This window comes from Balaenoptera acutorostrata, chromosome X (genome assembly GCF_949987535.1).
Source record: "Balaenoptera acutorostrata chromosome X, mBalAcu1.1, whole genome shotgun sequence".
Taxonomy (NCBI): Eukaryota; Metazoa; Chordata; class Mammalia; order Artiodactyla; family Balaenopteridae; genus Balaenoptera; species Balaenoptera acutorostrata.
The window spans coordinates 94,291,115-94,308,810 of NC_080085.1; the positions used below are offsets into that span (position 1 = coordinate 94,291,115).

The window sequence follows — 17,696 nt, forward strand, 5'->3', positions numbered from 1 at the left end:
CCTTAGTTCTCTTCCCTTCCTCCCATGTGCTTTTCCAAGCACATGCTTCTCACGTGCTGTAGAGAAACCAAAGCGCTACATCTAAACAAGAGAGGGGATAAGTAGTCACTAATGAACTTATGCTACAACTGAGTAATTATCCAGATGAAGCTACTTACTGGGAAAAGTGATAAAAGCCTGCCCCCTCATTCGTCCAGTCATCATTCGGAATTGAATTGGAGGTCCTTTCTTCTCCTGGAACCGAGCGAATAATGAGACAAGATCTCCTTCGGTCACCCGAGGGCTAAGGTTCTTCAGGTATAACACCTAATATAAACCAAGAATCACCAGAAATATCACATTAGGGAGGTAAGGCAACTATTTAATTGTGGTAGGAATTAGTTAGTTTCAGATAAAGATGGTGGATTGAACACATGCATCTAATTTCAATCCCTCCAGAAAACTCTCCAAAAACTATAGAGACTTTTTTTTTTAATATAAACTGACAAAGTAAGGAAGAACAAGGAAAGGAGGCAATAGCAACAATATTCTGGAAGCTGGAAAATAACTGAATGAGTGTACTCAAGAAAGCTGAATCTTAAACCAGCAGTGGGGAAAGCCAGGAACTAACCCAATCTACACCTAAGAATCCTCAAACAGTTTAGGAACTGATATATTCAGGTGTCTCTGGAAATGGATGTAAAGAGCTGGGGTTAAGATAAGGTGGGTAGGTTGAAAACTCTTTAAAAATAGGTTAGATCTTTAAACACCTCCCCTATAATATGCTACTGGGTAAAGACCACTCCCAAGCTTGGTGAATACTGGAGGTTCATTCTTTGAACACAGGGAGTGCTAGATACAGTTGAGGATGTGAATACTGTTCCTAAAAACTAGGAGATTAAGAGAATTAATGCATTCTGAATGATGAGGATACCCCAAACACTTCCTCCCATTTGGCTCCCACAATGCTGGTGGTACTCTCCCATGAAAGAGTTTTGAAGTCTTCTCTGGGGAATCTGATTACCCCAAGAGGAAAGATCTAAAAATGCTGATTTGGGATGGGGAATTTCTCCAAGAAATGGACGAGCCAGATGACTTTAAGTGAAGCTCAAAGTCAATAAGGATCACTCATTTGCTCAGAGCTTCCAATCTGTTTTTGGCCCCTACTCATAAATATGAGCACAGATTATCAGGCATCTGAGAAAAGCCTCTAATGTGAAAGAGAACAGAACAAACAAAGAAATGAAAGCAAATGGGAGAAAACAGAAACTATGCAAGGACAAAAAAAAAACTTCAAAAAGCCATCACTAATACCCTCAGAGAAATAAGGGAAAATATTCCATCTATTACGAATGGGATGCTATAAAAAAAAGAAATATTCAAGAAGACAAAAAAGAGCTCTTAAGTGTGATTGAACTTAGTTCTTATCGGCTTAAAATAGATTGTTATAAGATGTTTTGAGTAAGTTCCATTGTAATTATGAAGAAAATACCTATAGAGGATACACAAAAGAAAATGAGAAAGGAAAAAAGCACTTCACTACCAAAAATTCATTGAAATACAAAGGAGGACCTCAAGAAAGAAAAGGAGCAACAAAAGAGCTACAATACAGAAAACAACTAATAAATGGCAATAGTAAGTCCTCCCTATCAATAATTACTTTACCTATAAATGGATTAAACTCCCTAATTAAAGACGTAGAGTGGCTGAACAAATAAAAACCAAGATCTGACTATGTGCTATCTGCAAGAAACTCACTTTAGATTTAAGGCCATACATAGGCTGAAAATGAAAGGATAAAAAAATAAATTCCATGCAAATTGTAACCAAAAAAGAGCAGGGTTGGCCATGCTTATATAAGATAAACTAGACTTTAAGTCAAAAACTTTCAAAGGAAACAAAAAAGGATATTATATAACGATAAAAAGGTCAATTCACCAGGAAGATATAACTATTATAAATATATATACACCCAACATCAGAGCACCTAAATATATGAAGCAAACATTGAGAAAACTGAAGGAAGAAACAGAAAGCAACACAATATTACTAGGAGATTTCAATACCTCACTTTCAATAGCAGAAGAAAAACTAGAAAATTCACAAATTAGTGGAAACTAAACAACATACTCTAGAACAACTAATGGGTCAAAGAAGAAATCAAAAGGGAAATTAGAAAGTACCTTGAGACAAATGAATATGAAACCACAATATACCAAAATTTATTGGATGCAGCAAGATCAATACTAAGAGGGAATTTTATAGCATTAAATGCCTAAATTAAAAGAGGAGAAAGCTCTCAAACAACTTAACTCTATACTTCAAGGAACTAGAAAAAAATGAACAAACTAAGCTCAAAGTTATCAGAGGGAAATAATAAAGATTAGAACAGAAATAAATGAAATAGAGATTAGAAAAATCATAGAAAAAAATCAACCAAACTAAGAGCTGTTTTTTAAAAAGATCAACAAAATTGACTACCTTTAGTTAGGCTAAGAAAAAAGAGAAGACTCAAATAAAATTAGCCGTGAAAGAGGAGTCATTACAACGGATGCCACAGAAATAAAAAAGGATTATGAGAGACTACTCTGATAATTATATGCCAACAAATTGGATAACCTAGAAAAAAGGATAAATTCCTAGAAACATAAAACCTACCAAAACAAAATCATGAAGAAACAGAAAATCTGAATAACTAGCAATAAAATTGAATCAGTAATCAACAAAGAAAAGCCCAGGACCAGATGGCTTCACAGGTGAATTCTACCTAACATTTAAAGAAGAATTAATACCAATCCTCCTCAAACACTTCCAAAAAACTGAAGAGGAGAGAACACTCCCAAACTAGTTTTATGAGGCCAGCATTACCCTGACCAAAAGCAGAAAAAGACATTACAAGAAAAGAAAACTACAGGCCAATATCCCTGATGAATACAGATGCAAAAATCCTTAACAGAAAACTAGTAAACTGAATTAAAAAGCACATTTAAAGGATCATACATCATGACCAAATGGGATTTATCCCTGTGATGCAAGGATGGTTCAACATATGAAAATCAGTCAATAAGATATAACACATTAACAGAATGAAGGATAAAAATCACAAATCATCTCAAAAGACATCAATGGACAGATATTCCAGACAGAAAATCAATAAGGCAACAAAATGACACAATAGAACAGACAGACTTAATTGATATTTTCAGGACATTACATCCAAACAAAAACAAAAACAAAAAACACCAAATCAAGCAAAACAACAACAACAACCAGAATACACATTCTTTTCAAGTGCACACTGGAACATTCTCTAGGACAGACCACATACTAGGACACAAAACAAGCCTCAACAAATTTAAGAGGCCAGGGGTTATTTCAAGCATCTTTTCTGACCACAACAGCATGAAACTAGAAATCAACCACAGAAAGAGAAACGAGAAAAAAAATGATTACATGGAGATGAAACAACATGCTACTAAAAAAGCAATAGGTCAAAAACAATGAAATTGAAGAGGAAATTAAAAAATACCTTGAGACAAATGACAATGAAAACACAACCATACAAAATCTATGGAATGCAGCAAAAGCAGTCCAAAGAGGGAACTTCACAGTGATAAAGGCCTTCCTCAAAAACAAGAAAAATCTCAAATAAACAACCTAACCTACCACCTAAAAGAATTAGAAAAAGAAGAACAAACAAAACCTAAAGTCAGCAGAAGGAAGGCAATAATAAAGATCAGGGAGGAAATAAATAAAATAGATATCAAAAAACAATAGAAAAAAATCAATAAGCCAAGAGCTGTTTTTTCGAAAATGTAAACAAAATTGACAAACCTCTGGTCAGGCTCAACGAAAAAAGAGAGAGAACCCAAATAAATGAGGAGAAATCACAACTGATACTGCAGAAATACAAAAAAACCATAAGAGAATACTATAAACAATTATATGCCAACAGATTGGACAACCTAGAAGAAACGGACAAGTTTCTAGAAACATACAGTCCACCAAAACAGAATCAAAAATAAATAGATAATTTGAACAGACCAATCACTAGAAGTGAAATAGAATCTGTAATTTAAAAAAACTCCCTGCAAACAAAAGTCCAGGACTGGATGTCTTCACTGGGGAATTCTACCAAACATACAAAGAAGAACTTATATCAATCCTTCTCAAATTCTTCCAAAAGACTGAAGAGTAGGGAACACTACCAAAGTCATTCTATGAAGCCACCATCATCCTGATACCAAATCCAGACAAAGACACTACCATAAAAGAAAATTACAGGCCACTATCTTTGATGAACATAGATGCAAAAAATTCTCAACAAAATATTAGCAAACCAAATCCAACAACACATAAAAAGGATCATACACCATGATCAAGTTGGATTCATCTCAGGGTCACAAGGATGGTTCAACAAACACAAGTCAATCAATGTGATACACCACATCAACAAAAGAAAAGACAAAAAACACAGGATCATCTCAACAGATGCAGAAAAAGCATTTGATAAAATTCAACATCATTCATGATAAAAACTCTTACCAAAGTGGGTATAGAGTGAACATATCTCAACATAAGAGAAGCTGTTTATGACAAACCCACAGTCAACATAATACTTAACAGTAAAAAGGGAAAAGCCTTCCTACTAAAATCTGGAACAAGACAATGATGCCCACTTTCACCACTTCTATTCAACATAGGACTGGAAGTCCTAGCCACAGAAATCAGATAGTAAAAAGAAATAAAAGGTATCCAAATTGGAAGGGAAGAGGTAAAATTCTCATTATATGCAGATGACATTATACTATATATAGAAAACCCTAAAGACTCCATACAAAAACTACTAGAACTGATAAGCAAATTCAGCAAGGTAGCAGGATACAAGATTAACATACAGAAATCTGTTGAATTTCTTTACACTAACAATGAAATATCAGAAAGGGAAAGTTTAAAAAAAATCCCTTTAAAAATTACATCATCAACATCACTAATCATTAGAGAAATGCAAATCAAAACTACAATGATGTATCACCTCACACCAGTCAGAATGGCCATCATCAAAAAATCTACAAACAATAAATGCTGGAGAGGGTGTGGAGAAAAGGGAACCCTCTTGCACTGTTGGTGGGAATGTAAATTGATACAGCCACTAGGGAGAACAGTATGGAGGTTCCTTAAAAAACTAAAAACAGAACTGCTGTATGACCCAGCAATCCCACTACTGAGCATATACCCTGAGAAAACCATAATTCAAAAAGAGACATGTACCACAATGTTCATTGCAGCACTATTTACAATAGCCAGGACATGGAAGCAACCTAAGTGTCCATCAACAGATGAATGGATAAAGAAGATGTGGCACATATATACAATGGAATATTAGCCATAAAAAGAAACGAAATTGAGCTATTTGTAGTGAGGTGGATGGACCTAGAGTCTGTCATACAGAGTGAAGTAAGTCAGAAAGAGAAAAACAAATACCATATGCTAACACATATATATGGAATCTAAAAAAAAAAAAGGTTCTGATGAATCTAGGGCCAGGACAGGAATAAAGACGCAGATGTAGAGAATGGACTTGAGGACACGGGGAGGGGGAAGGGTAAGCTGGGATGAAGTGAGAGAGTGGCATTGACATATATACACTACCAAATTTAAAATAGATAGCTAGTCAGAAGCAGCTGCATAGCACAGGGAGATCAGCTCGGTGCTTTGTCACCACCTAGAGGGGTGGGATAGGGAGGGTGGGAGAGAGATGCAAGAGGGAGGGGATATGGGGATATATGTATACATATAGCTGATTCACTCTGTTATACAGCAGAAACTAACACAACATTGTAAAGCAATTATACTCCAATAAAGATGTTTTAAAGAAAAAACAAAAAAAGACAAGTCAGCAGTTTCTTCTGATGGATCTCATAAAGGGGACACAGTATCCTTAACAACATCCTGACAATGGTCATGACCATCAGACATAGAAATTTAGTAGAATTACATGTAAGTTAGTTAATAAACGGTTCCTTTCTAAAAAAAAAAAAAAAAAAAAAGAATAAAGCTATGGATAAACAACAAGGTCCTACTGTATAGCAAATATCCTATCCCACTATATTTGATATCCTATGATAAACCATAATGGAAAAGAGTATGAAAAAGAATGTATATATATATATATATATATATATATATATGTCACTTTGCTGTACAGCAGTATTTTTTTTTTTGCAATTTTAACACCTTTTATTTATTTATTATGCAAAATTTAAAATTAGTAAGGAAAGTGTGGATAGTTCAATAAATGGTGTTGAGCCAACTGTATTTCTATAGAAAAAAATTAAGTTATTATCTCACACAATACATGCATAGAAATATAACTGCATAAAGAGTGAAGGAAAAATGTAATAAAACTTTTAAATATTATCAGTAAATACAGATAATTTTCTTATAATCATGGGCTGGAAAAGACTACTCAAAAATAGGCTAAAATTCCCAAAGCCAGAGAAATAGATTGACTAATTTGACTACATATAAAACTGAAAGATAGTTTGGTAGACATTACCATAAACCTAAAATATATGTATTGGCTTTGGGAGTAGGTGATGGGGCAGCCAGTGGAGGAGTTCTTAAGGCCACAAAAGGGACAATTTAGGCTAGAAGAGTGGAGAGGTAACAGATTAGAAGCTAGATAAAGAAGTACCTGCATTATGTATTAGTGACACAATTAGCAGGACTGTTGCCTGTAACTGCTTGTTGATTGAAAATGTACTAATGATTTTTTGAACCTGCACAAAGATGTCTAGGAAGAATACTGAAAGTGCCAGATGGATTCTTTTAACTGCGTAGAATAAGGGGTATCTCATAAATCTCAGTATCACAATGCTTATCTAAATTTAACCATAAATACTACATACAAGTATAATTGCTCATCATTGTTTCCGTTACTTCTTTTGTTCTTCCCCTATCCTCAAATCCTTGTTATGATTTAATTTTCACTTGATTACACAGAGTACTTTCTAGAGAACATTTCCTCAGGTTGGGTACATGGATGATGTAACTCTGAGTCTTTGCATGTCTAAAAATATCTCATCAAAAAAATGAATAAGATCCTTGCTAGGTTTAGGATTTTTAGTTGTTACCTTGAATAATCGATACTTATTGTCCTTTTCTAGGTCTCTGTGTTGCATATGAGCCATCCAATGCTGGACTCTTTCCTTAGCAAATCACTTTTCTCTTTTCTATCTATATTAGAAGCTTGTAAAATTTTTTCTGTATCCTTGGATAGATAATATCTAAGAAGTATGTCTTCCAAAAGAAAATCCTGTCTAGGACTCAGACAGTCCTTTCAATTCAAAGCCATACTCATTCTTCAGTTTAGGAACATTTTCTGCTAGTATTTCTTTATTATTAATCTATCTCCTTCCCATTCCTACTCCATATTCTGCAGTGACTATTATTCATATACTAAGTCCCATAGATATGTCTACCACATTGCTTTCCTGAAACATTTATATTTCAGTTATGACTATCCTATGTTTTAATTGATTTATTACATTTTTAAGCTGAAAATAATTTTAATTGGTTCCAGTAATTGTTTTTTCTCTAATTTTATTTCTTGTACAGCAGTATTTAACACAACATTGTAACTCAACTTTACTTCAATAAAAAATAAATTAAAAAAAATAAAAATAAATAAAAATTGCATCAAAAAATCAAATACTTAGGAATAAACCTGACCAAGGAGGTGAAAGACTTTTATATGCTGAGAACTATAAAACATTGATAAAGGAAACAGAAGATGATTTCAAGAAATGGAAAGATATACCACGCTCTTGGATTGGAAGAATTAATATTATTAAAATGGCCATACTACCCCAAGCAATCTACAGATTTAATGTGATCCCTATCAAATTACCCATGTCATTTTCCACAGACTAGAACAAATAATTCTAAAATTTATAAGGAACCATAAAAGACCCAGAATTGACAAAGCAATCCTGAGGAAAAAGAACAAAGCAGAGGCATAACCTTCCCAGACTTCAGACAATTACAAAGCTACAGTAATCAAAACTGCGTGGTACTGGCACAAAAACAGACATATAGATCAATGTAACAGAACAGAGAGCCCAGAAATAAACCCACACATCTACAGTCAATTAATCTTTGACAAAGGAGGCAAGAATATACCATGGAGAAAAGACAGTCTCTTCAGCAAGCGGTGTTGGGAAAACTGGACAGCTGCATGTAAATCAATAAAGTTAGAACACTGCCTCATGCCATACACAAAAATAAACTCAAAATGGCTTAAAGACTTACATGTAAGACAGGATACCATAAAACACCTAAAAGAGAACACAGGCAAAACATTCTCTGACATAAATCGTACCAATGTTTTCTTAGGTCAGTCTCCCAAGGCAATAGAAATAAAAGCAAAAATAAACAGATGGGACCTAATCAAACTTATCAGCTTTCACACAGCAAAGGAAACCATGAACAAAACTAAAAGACAACCTACGTACTGGGAGAAAATATTTGCAAATGATACGACTGACAAGGGCTTACTTTTCAAAATATACAAACAGCTCAAAAAACTCAGTAACAAAAAAACAAACAACCTAATCAAAAATAGGCAGAAGACCTAAATAGACATTTCACCAAAGAAGACATACAGATGGCCAATAAGCACATGAAAAGATGCTCAACATCGCTAATTACTGGAGAAATGCAAATCAAAACTAAAATGATGTATCACTTCACACCAGTCGGGATAGCCATCATCAAAAAGTCTACAAATAATAAATGCTGGAGAGGGTGTGGAGAAAAGGAAACCCTCTTACTCTGTTGGTGGGAATGTAAATTGGTGTAACCACTATGGAGAACAGTATGGAGGTTCCTTAAAAAACTAAAAATAGAGTTGCCATATGATCCAGCAATCCCATTCCAGGGCATATATCTGGAGAAAACTCTAATTCAAAAAGATACATGCACTTCAGTGTTCATAGCAGCACTATTTACAATAGCCAAGAAATGGAAGCAACCTAAATATCCGTCAACAGATTAATGGAAAAAGAAGATGTAGTATATATATACAATGGAATACTACTTAGCCACAAAATAGAATGAAATAATGCCATTTGCTGCAACATGGATGGACCTAGAGATTGTTATACTAAGTGAAGAACGTCAGACAAAGACAAATATCATATATCACTTATATGTGGAATCTAAAATATGATAAAAATGAACTTATTTACAGAACAGAAATAGACTCACAGACATAGAAAACAAACTTATGGTTACCAAAGAGGAAAGGCAGGGAGGAGGGATAAACTAGGAGTTTGGGATTAGCAGATAGAAACTACTATATATAAAATAGATAAACAACAAGATCCTACTGTATAGCATAGGGAACTATATTCAATATCTTGTAATAAACTATAATGGAAAATAATCTGAAAAATTATATACAGTAAGTCCCCTACATATGAACGAGTTCCGTTCCAAGAGTGTGTTCTAAGTCCAGTTTGTTCATAAGTCCAACAAAGTTAGCCTAGGTACCCAACTAACACAATCGGCTATTTAGTACTGTACTGTAATAGGTTTATAATACTTTTCACACAAATAATACATCAAAAACAAAAAAATAAAGAAAACATTTTATACCTTACAGTATAGTACCTTGAAAAGTACAGTAGTACAGTACAACAGCTGGCATACAGAGGCTGGCATCAAGTGAACAGGCAAGAAGAGTTACTGACTGGAGGAAGGAGAGGAAGTGGGAGGTGGTAGAGCTGAAGGATCATCAGCAATAGGCGATGCAGGGCAAGCTGCAATTTCAACTCATGCCTGACGTTGATGGCACAGGTTCTGGTTCCTTGCCGGATTCAGTTCTATCTACCCTCTTAAGAAAAATGATCTAGTGATGTCTGGGTAGTAGCTCTTTTTTTCTCATCATAGATGACACGGTAGCACTGGATTGCATTCTGAACGGCTGCTGCAACCTTTGTGTACCTTTCTACGTTCGGGTCCTGTGCCTCAAAAACTAACAGTGCCTCCTTAAATAAAGAAAATCCCCTTGCCATTTCCTGCATCGTGAATCTCTTCAGTTCTTCAGTTACTTCTTCCTCTTGTCTCTCTTCGTCCTTTCTCTGGGCCTCCAATTCCATCAGGTCCTCATTAGTAAGCTCCTCGTGCTGCACAGCAAGGAGTTCAATGAAGTCGTCCTCTTGCAGATCTAGCCCCAGCTTCTCGTTGAGGGTCACTACATTGCTGAAGACCTCTTTGGACTCCTCATCCGCCTTCTCAAATCCACGAAAATCGTGAACAAACTGTGGGCCAAGGTTCTTCCAAACCCCATTCATGGTGACGGCCATAACCTCACGCCAAGCAAAGTCAATGTTTTTTATGGCCTTGTAGATGTCATAGTCCTTCCAAAATTGTCGCCAAGTTGTTCTGATTCGTCACTCACCTTTACTGCCTGATGAAAAGTGTGATGTAAATAATATTTCTTGTAGGTTGCTATAACTCTCTGGTTCATAGGTTGGATGAGCGATATAGTATTCAGTGGCATATGCACTACTGTACTTTGATGTTGGGATGAAAGTCATCCATGAATGGGGGTTGGCTTGGAGCACTGTTGAGCAGCAAAAGAATGTTGAATGGGACATCCTCCTCCAAGCAATATTTTTCTACCTCCGGGATAAATTGGTGGAAAAACCAGTCCTGGAAAATGGCCTGTGTAACCCAGGCTTTGGGGTCACTCTTCCACACAATAGGAAGAGAGCCCTTGGCTATGTTTTAAGGGCTCTTGGGTTCTCTGAATGATAAACTAAGAGAGGCTTCAGCTTCATACGCTGGAAGCACTGCCACCAAACAACAGAGATAGCCTATCCTTTGCTGCTTTATAGCCTGGCATCAACTTTTCCTCCTTACTGATGTAACTTCGGTCTGGCATCCTCTTCCAGTACAGTCCTGTCTCATCCACATTAAAAACCTGCTCGGGTAAATACATACCTTCATCGATAATTTCTCGAAACATTTCAGGAAATTCCCGGGCAGCTACTGTTATCTGCACTCACTGCCTCGCCACTTACTTTTACATTGTGAAGGTTGGCTCTAGCCTTGAACCGATGAAACCAGCCATGGCTGGCATTAAAAGATGCCCCCTTGGATTCTTTGCCATGTTTCTTCTTCAAGTCTTCATAAAGGCTTTTAGCTTTCTCTTAAATCAGCATTAAGCTGAGTGGGACTCGACGCAGATGCTGATCCTGCATCCACACACTGAGAAGTTTCTCCATCTCCTCCATCACTTTTCCACGCTTCTTTGATATTATTGTTGACGTCATTGGCACAGCAGACTTCACATGTTACATGATCTTGTCCTTGTTCTCTAAAATCATGCTTATGGTTGAAAGATTCATGTTATAAGAACGAGTGACATCTACCATTGTTTTGCCTCACTCCACTCTCTCAGTTATTTTCACTTTTGTTTCCATCGTTATCACTTGGCGCTTCTTAGCAGTACCAGCTACATCACCACTGCTTTTATGCTTGCTTCCGGACATCCTGGGCTTAAAATAAAGATACTGTACTACTGTACTCTATACACTACTGTAAAGTACACAAAAGCACAATCACTTGTAGAGGATGCATGCATGTGACAATGTACGCCAGACATGTGAACTTACGTGATTGGACATGTGAACGCACGTTCGTATCTCTGAAAGTTCACAACTTGAAGGTTTGTATGTAGGGGACTAACTGTATACGTGTGTGTGTGTGTGTGTGTGTGTGTGTATAAAAAACTGAATCACTTTGCTGTACACCAGAAACTAACACAACATTGTAAATTATACTTCAGTAAAAAAAAAAATAGAAACATTAGAAAAAAAAAGAAATTGAAAAAGACACAAACAAATGGTAAGACATCCCATATTCATGGATCAGAAATATTAATATTGTCGAAATGTACATACTACTCATAGTGCTCTACAGATTCAATGCAATTGTTATCAAAATCCCAGTAACAGGGACTTCTCTGGTGGCACAGTGGCTAAGAATCCGCCTGCCAATGCGAGGGACATGGGTTCGATCATTGGTCTGGGAAGATCCCACATGTCGCGGAGCGACAAGCCTGTGTGCCACAACTACTGAGCCTGCACTCTAGAGCCCTTGCACCACAACTACTGAAGCCCGAGCACCTAGAGCCCATGCTCTGCAACAAGAGAAGGCACCAAAATGAGAAGCCTGCACACCGCAACAAAGAGTAGCCCCTGCTCGCCACGACTAGAGAAAGCCCGTGTGCAGCAAAGAAGACCCAACACAGCCAAAAAAAAAAAAATCCCAATTACAAATTTTATGGAAATAAAAAAAGTCCTAAAATTCATATGGAACCACAAGAGACCCCAAATCAACAAAGCAATCTTGAGGAAGAAGAACAAAGTAGGATGTGTCACATATCCTGATTTCAAACTACAGTAATCAAAACAGTAAGGTACTAGCATAAAAATAAACAGACATATTGACCAATGGAATAGAATAGAGGGCCTAGAAATAAACCACACATTTATCGTAAACTGATCTTAGACAAGGAGGGCAGGAATACACAATGGGGAAAAGACAGTCTTTTTAATAAATGGTGTTTGGAAAACTGGACATTCAGTACAAAAGAATGAAATTAGATGCTTCTCTTACACCCTATACAAAACCCAACTCAAAAGGAAGTAAAGACTTAAAAATAAGACATGAAACTCTAAAACTCCTAGAAGAAAACATAGAAAAATCTTGACCCTGGCCTTGGCAATAATTTCTTAGATATGCTGTGAAAAGCACAAGCAACAAAAGCAAAAACAGACAAGTGTCATTACATCAATTCAAACCAATATGCACAGCAAAGGAAACAATCAGCAAAGTTAAAAAGCTGCCTACAGAATGGGAGAAAGTATTTTCAAATCATATATCTAATAAAGGGTTAATATCTAAAATATATAAGGGATTCCTGAAACTCAAAAGCAAAAAAAAAAAAAAAAAAAAAAAAGATGTGTTGGTAAGGATGTGGAAAAATTTTAACCCTTGTACACTGTTGGTGGAAATGTAAATTTGTACAACCACAATGGAAAACAGTTGGAAGATCATTAAAAAATTAAAAATAGAACCCACATAATCCAGCAATCCCACTTCTGGCTATATATCTAAAAGAACTGGAAGCAGAATCTGGAAGAAATATCTGCATTCCCATGTTCACTGCACCATTGTTCACAATAGCAAAGACATGGAAACAACCTAAATGTCTATTGACAGATGAATGGACAAAGAAAATGTGGTGTATAAATACAACAAGGTATTATCCAGCCTTAAAAACGAATAAAATCTTGTCATTTGCTACAACGTAGGTGAACTTGGAAGACATGCTAAATGAAATAAACCAGAAACAGAAGAACAAATACTACATGATCCCACATATATCAGGAATCTAAAATAGTCAAACTCATAGAAGCAGAGAATAGAATCGTGCTTACCAGGGGCTAGGAGGAGGGGTAACTGAGGAGGTGTTCATCAAAGGGTATATAGTTTCACTTATGCAAGATGAGTAAGTCCTATAGATCTATTGTACAGCAGAGTATATATAGTTAACAATACTGTACTGGATACTTAAAAATTTGTTAAAAGGATAGATCTTACATTAAATATTCTTATCAAAAGAAAAAATGGAGGGAGGAAATTCCTGGAGGTGATGGTTAAGTTTAGGGCATTGTATTGGTGATGGTTTCATGGTGTATATTTATCTTCAAACCCACCAAGATGCATACATTAAATATGTGCAGCTTTTTTTGTATGTCAAACATACTTCAATTGAAGAAAAACTTAACCAAGGAAGTGAAGGACTTGTACATTGAAAACCACAAAACGTTGCTCAAAGAAATTAAAGACAACACAAATAAACTCAAAGATGTCACATATTCATGGACTAGAAGTCAATATTATTAAAATGTCCACACTATCCAAAGTGGTCTACAGATTTAATGCAATCCATATCAAAATCCCAATGTTATTTTTTGTAGAAATAGAAAAACAATCCTAAAATTCATAAGGAACCAGAAGAGACCCCAAAATAGCCAGAGCAATCTTGAGAAGAACAAAACTGGGGAGGCCTCACACTTCTTAATTTCAAAATATATTACAAATCTAGAATAATCAGAACAGTATGATACTGGCATAAAGACAGACATGTAGACTAATGGAACAGAATAGAGAGCCCAGAAATAAACCCACACATATACAGTCAACTGATTAATAAGGGAGGCAAGAATACACAATGGGGAAAGGATAGTCCCTTCAACCAATGGCGTTGGGAAAAGTTGATATCCACATGCAAAAGTATAAAATTGGCCTCTTATTTATATCATACACGAAAATCAACTCAAAGTGGATTAAAGATTTAAACATAAGACCTGAAACTCTAAAACTTCTAGAAGACAATATAGGGGAAAAACCTCATGACACTGGCCTTGGCAATGATTTCTTAGATATTACAGCAGAAACACAGGCAACAAAAGCAAAAATAAAGTGGGACTACATCACTAAAACACTTCTGCGCAGCAAAGGAAACAATCAGTAAAGTGAAAAGGCAACCTACGGAATGGGAGAAATATTTGGAAACCATATATCTGATTAGAGGTTAATATCTAAAATATATAAGGAACTACCACAACTCAATAGCAAAAGACAACCTGAAAAAAACAGGCAAAAGACCTAAATAGGCATTTCTTCAAAGAACACATACAGGAAATAAGTGTTGATGAGAATGTGGATAAATTGGAACCCTTGTGCACTTTTGGTATGAATGGAAAATGGTGCAGCTCCTACAGAGAACAGTATGGAGGTTCCTCAAAAAATTAAAAATAGAACTACCATATGATCCAAGAATCCCAGTTCTGGTTACTTATCCAAATAATTAAAATCAGAATCTTGAAGAGATATCAGAACTCACATGTTTACTGCAGCACTATTCACAACAGCCAAGAGGTGGAAGCAACCTAAATGTCCACCACAGATGAATGAATTAAAAAGTGTGGTATATACATAGAGTGGAATATGATTTAGCTAGAAGAAAGGAAGGAAATCTTGTCATATGCTACAACATGGATGAACTTCGAGGGCACTATGCTAAGTGAAATAAGCCAGTCACAGAAGAACAAATACTGCAAAATTTCACTTATATATGGTATCTACAGTAGTCAAAGTCATTGAAGCAGAAAGTAGAATGGTAGTTTCCAGGGCCTGGGAGGATGAGGAAATAGGGAGTTGCTGTTCAGTGGGTATAAAGTTCAGTCATGCAAGATGAAAAGTTCTAGAGATCTGCTGTACAACACTGTGCCTACAGTTTACAATACTGTAATGTACACTTGAAATTTTGTTAAAAGTAGATCTCAGGTTATGTGTATTTTATTGCACTGGAGGAGAAAAAAAGAGATACATTGGCTAGCATAAGTTATATGCTTTATAGCTTAAAAAAAATGAGAAAAATTCAGACAGGAGCAGCAAAAGCAAAGAGCTAGAAAACAGAGCCTGCTTAAATGACTTACCATTGAAACATATGAGTAAATATATTAAACATTGCAGTCAGCAGTAGACTCTTTATGTCTCAAAGCCTCTGAAGCTGGATGTTCACATATTTAGCATTTAACTACACTCATATCTTAAAGGCAAGGGCATAGAATAACTGACTTGTGATTCACTTAAGTAATTTCAGGTGATCCAGAGTTTTGGCTCTGAAACACTCATTATGAAAGCATCATCAAATTAAATAACCAGAGAAAGGGAGAGGTATGTGAAACATACTGCAAGTTTCTCACCAAGTAGGAAAGATCCATACTAAGATTATTCCCTTTGATATGAACATTTTTTAAAAAATCAAGAGGACTTCTGGTCAAGGTGGCTCGGTCACTTCTTGCTTGGATGCATCTTCTCTGTTCCAAAAATATACATACATACATGCATACATACATACATACACATGGGTATGTATGTATGTATATGTCCACAACATATATATATATATTCATATATACAAAGATACACACAAAGATACAGCTAGGCTCAAAAACAAGATAAATATTTCTGTGAAAGAGAAAAACAGAAACTCCAAGTGATAACAGAGAATGAAGCTCTTCCTAGTATCCCTCTGCAAAACAGTGTTGTTTTGTATTTTTTGAACTTTACATATATGGTATTATACTGTATGCGTTTTCTGCAGCTACCTGTTGAAATTTTTAAAAAAAATACTTCATTTTTAGAACAGTTTTAGAATTACAGAAAAACTGAGAAGTTAGTACAAAGAGTTCCCATACACCCCACACCCAGTATCTCCTATAATTAACATCTTACATTACTATGGTATGTTTCTTTAAATAAATTAATTAATATTGATACATTATTATTAACTAAAGTCCATAGTTTATTTAGATTTCCTTAGTTTTTCCCTAATGTCCTTTATCTGTTCCAGGATCCCATCCAGGATATCATAGTACATTTAGTTTTCATATGTCTTTAGTCTCCTCTTGGCTGTGGCAGTTTCTCAGACTTTTCTTGTTTTTAATGATCTTGACATTTTTGAGGAGTACTGGTTGGGTATTTTGTAGGATGCCCCACTACTAGAATTTTTTTTTTTAATTTATTTTTTGGCTGCGCTGGGTCTTCATTGCTGCACGCGGGCTTTCTCTAGTTGTGGTGAGGGGGGGCTATTCTTCATTGCAGTGCGTGGGCTTCTCATTGTGGTGGCTTCTCTCGTTGCAAAGCACAGGCTCCAGGCGCGCGGGCTTCAGTAGTTGCAGCACTTGGGCTCAGTAGTTGCGGCACGCAGGCCCTAGAGCATGCAGGCTTCAGTAGTTGCAGCACATGGGCTCAGTAGTTGTGGCGCACGAGCTCTACAGAGCGCTGGCTTCAGTAGTTGTGGCACATGGGCTCAGCAGTTGCTGCTTGTGGGCTCTAGAGCATGGGCTCAGTAGTTGTGGCGCACGGGCTTAGTTGCTCCACGGTATGTGGGATCTTCCTGGATCAGGGATCAAACCAGTGTCCCCTGTATTGGCAGGTGGATTCTTAACTGCTGGACCACCAGGGAAGTCCCCACTACTAGAATTTTTCTGATGTTTTCCTATGGTTATATGGTGGTTACGGATTACTAGGAGGAAGACTACAGAGAAAAAGTACAATTTTGGTCACATCATATCAAGCATACATACTATCAACATGATTTATGATTGATCTTCACTTTGATCACCTGAGGCAGTGTTTGTTGGGTTTCTACACTGTAATGTTACTCTTTTTTTTCTGTATTTCTATACTGTACTCTTTGGAAATAAGTCACTAAGAGTAGCTCAAAACTAAGAAGTCAGGAGTTATGCTTCCCTTCCTTGAGGTGGAGCATCTACATAAACTATTTAGGATTCTTCTTCATGGGATATTTGTCTCCTCTCCCCCATTTATTGATTCATTCAGTCATTTTATTATCAGTATTGACTCACAGATATTCTGTACTTTGGGTTATAATCCAATATTAATTTACTTAGTTTGTTGTACATTCCCTGTTTTTGTTTGTTTGATAAAGTATTTTTCCTCCAATTTTGAATGATTGTTCTTCCTGGATACAGAATTCTAGGTGGGTGTTTTTCCTTTCATCACTTTAAATATTTTACTCCACTCTCTTCTTGCTTGCATGGTTT

The 17,696-nt window shown here is 36.1% G+C and overlaps 1 protein-coding gene across 4 annotated transcripts in view; it reads right to left on the bottom strand.

Moving 5' to 3' along the window:
- The window catches only part of RBM41 (RNA binding motif protein 41), a 65,074-nt gene that overhangs the window by 7,155 nt on the left and 40,223 nt on the right, over positions 1 to 17,696 (bottom strand). For all 4 annotated transcript variants that reach the window (XM_057538201.1, XM_057538200.1, XM_057538199.1 and 1 more), the window contains one exon: positions 159 to 306. In XM_057538201.1, the coding sequence (XP_057394184.1) occupies positions 159 to 306 (148 nt within the window). The remainder of the gene's footprint in view (positions 1 to 158; positions 307 to 17,696) is intronic.